Genomic DNA, 2,713 nt, shown 5'->3' with positions numbered 1-2,713 from the left:
TTCCTCACAGTAACTTGATGTAAATATCCATACAGGTCAGCCTGTGTCCAGTTTGAGTGAAAGGAGGCGCGCTGAGGTAAAGCAGCGGCAACGGGTGAGGCAAAGCGCAGAGGCACCAGCTGTGTGATTAGTTCGCGCGCTGTCGGCTTTAAATGCATAAACTATAAACCTATCTATTATTAACCTATCCTTAAGGATATATCTGCTCTGCTAGTGAAATGCTCAGAGCAACAGAGACGCTTGCAGCCTGGCTTTTTTTTTTTTTTTAAAGGCGATTCCCCCCCCCACCCCCTTGAAACGTAAACAAGCAATGCTTAGCCTGGCAGCGAGGCTAGTAAAGCATGGCGGGCCGCCAGGCTTATAATACACTGGGGGAAACCCTGGGTTTTGTTTTGAAATGTGTAGATAAACTCCAGAACAAAAGCCAAAAATCTGGTGTAGATGCTGCTGAAGCTGGTAAGATGGAGTCATTATCCACATTGAAACATGTTGGTACCAACTTGAGCTAAATGGCCGTCAAGCGAGGAATAAGTCTTTAATTGAAAATGTAAAGACAGATTGCAGTTTGCAAAGGCACACAGGGACAAAGATCTTCATTTTTGGGCACATTTTTGGGTTTGAACTGAAGTAACTTAAAGACAGCAAAATCATTGTTGTAATGTGGCCATCACAAAACCCTGATATTAATCCTATGGAGAGTTTGTGGTAGATCTGAAATGGTGTGTGTGATTGAGGCTGAGTTGACCTGCTAATCTGACTGAGTTACACTTGTTCTGTGAGGAGGAATGGACCAGAACTCCAACAAACTATCATGAGAAGCTTGTGAAAGGAAATCCAAAATCTGTCATACATTTTAGAAGACATTTATCCCTTCATGACAAAATGTTTAGAAACTTCTGAATGAAACAAGAGTTATAAAAAATGTTCTAGCAAAAATATTCAGACATTTAGCAAATATAAATAATTTTGATAATTTTAGCTATCCTAAAGAGCAGAAGTTTGGTCTGATTTAACTTCTGATGAAGTTAAATCAGACCAAATTTTTTTTTTCTTTTTCTTTGGTGTATGTAAACATTTGGTTTCAACTGTATTATTATGTTATTCATCCATGACAAAGGGGTCCAGGGTTTGACTCCCAATCAGGTTTTCCCCCTTTTTCTTCCTGCCCCTCTTTTAAGTGTGAAAAAAATATCAGTAGTAATATCAACTAATTACAATGAGACTGTTTCAGTGAGTTGTATTAATTCAGTCTAATTAGTCATATTAACCTGCGACAGACTGGCGACCGGTACAGGGTGTACCCTGCCTCTTGCCCGGAACGTTAGCTGGAGATAGGTGCCAGCAACCCTCCTGACCCCACTAGGGACAAGGGTGTATAGAAAATGGATAGATGGATAGTCATATTAACTGTAAGAAGTTAGGGTACATTGCTAAGATATAAACTATGGGGTTTGAAGCTTAAACTAAAATAGAGGTGTATAGTTTGTGAACAGTTTGTAAGAATTATTTCTGATGGTTACTTTTTGACGTGTGCAGTTTGAGGCAGAGTACCGTCGCTTTGGTCTGAAGAGGAATGGATTTGGTGGCTTCCAAGAGTTCTACCACCTCCTCCAAAACATCCATCACATCCACGGTGTGGAGGTGCTGCTGGAATATGCTGACATCCATGGAGATCTCCTCCCAATCAACAATGATGAAAACTTCCACAAAGCTGTTTCTTCAGCCAATCCAGTGCTGCGGATTATTATAACAAAGAAAGGTAAGAGTCATAAAGGTGAGATGATTTAGGGTAAACATTTTACTCTCATTTATCTCAGCTGCATTTGGATTCAGTTTTTAAAAGCACTGCATTGTTTCATTTAACTTCATTTTGCTGCTGTGCCCCTGCCTCTGTCATAATTCATGATGTAATGATGTTAATCTGCTGCTCAGCAGATGGTATTGTTTCAAATTACACTCAGCTGCCAGCTTAATCAGATTTACTCTGAGGTCTGGTAGAGGAAGGATTAAAGGGAAAGTAAAATGGAGGGTCAAGACAAAAAGAACAAGTGAAAACGAAATACACATTTGGCAAACTTTGCTTCAGGATTACCCAGTGAGGAAGTGAGTCAGATCTCAGAGTGATCACTCTAGAACTATCCCTTATTCCACTCCTCATTTAGAAGGTCAGTTTCAAATCAAATTTACTGACCTCATTACCTTATCTTTCAAACTACCGTATTTTCCGGACTATAAGGCGCACCTAAAAGCCTTAAATTTTCTCAAAAATCAGCAGTGCACCTTATAATCTGGTGCGCCTTATGTGTGGACTGAATTCCAAAATCTGTCCCTGACACAGAGACATAAAGTGTACAGTACGTACGCTGGCAGTGATAAACCAATCAGAGGACATTACGTAATACGTAAAGTACGTACGCCAGCAGCAATAAACCAGTCAGAGAATTGTTGTCCGAGTTCTGCAGCATACGCCTCTGGTAAAAACCAGATAGGTTTTTCCACACATCACCGTCCCTGTTCATCTGCGACTCCATGCGCGCCCATCTCACTGCTACTGTGAAAAAGGAAGTGAAGCAAACTAATTCAGAGTTTGCTGTCATTCCGGGAGGATTAACAAAAGAACTCCAACCGCTGGACATTGGTGTAAACAGGGCGTTCAAAAAGAAGTTACAAGCGGCGTGGGAGCGATGGATGACAGACAGCAAACACACGTTTA

At 40.9% G+C, this 2,713-nt stretch overlaps 1 protein-coding gene across 2 annotated transcripts in view; it reads left to right on the top strand.

Annotated features, from left to right (window-relative positions):
• The window catches only part of LOC106942148 (partitioning defective 6 homolog alpha-like), a 26,022-nt gene that overhangs the window by 8,503 nt on the left and 14,806 nt on the right, over window positions 1-2,713 (top strand). For both annotated transcript variants that reach the window (XM_015025357.1, XM_015025356.1), the window contains one exon: window positions 1,537-1,759. In XM_015025357.1, coding sequence (XP_014880843.1) covers window positions 1,537-1,759 — 223 coding nt within the window. The remainder of the gene's footprint in view (window positions 1-1,536; window positions 1,760-2,713) is intronic.

Source organism: Poecilia latipinna, unplaced genomic scaffold (genome assembly GCF_001443285.1).
Source record: "Poecilia latipinna isolate Pla-1442-1.1 unplaced genomic scaffold, P_latipinna-1.0 Scaffold4071, whole genome shotgun sequence".
NCBI lineage: Eukaryota > Metazoa > Chordata > Actinopteri > Cyprinodontiformes > Poeciliidae > Poecilia > Poecilia latipinna.
The sequence above is the reverse complement of the archived record's forward strand: the minus strand, read 5'-3'. Positions and strand labels throughout refer to the sequence as shown.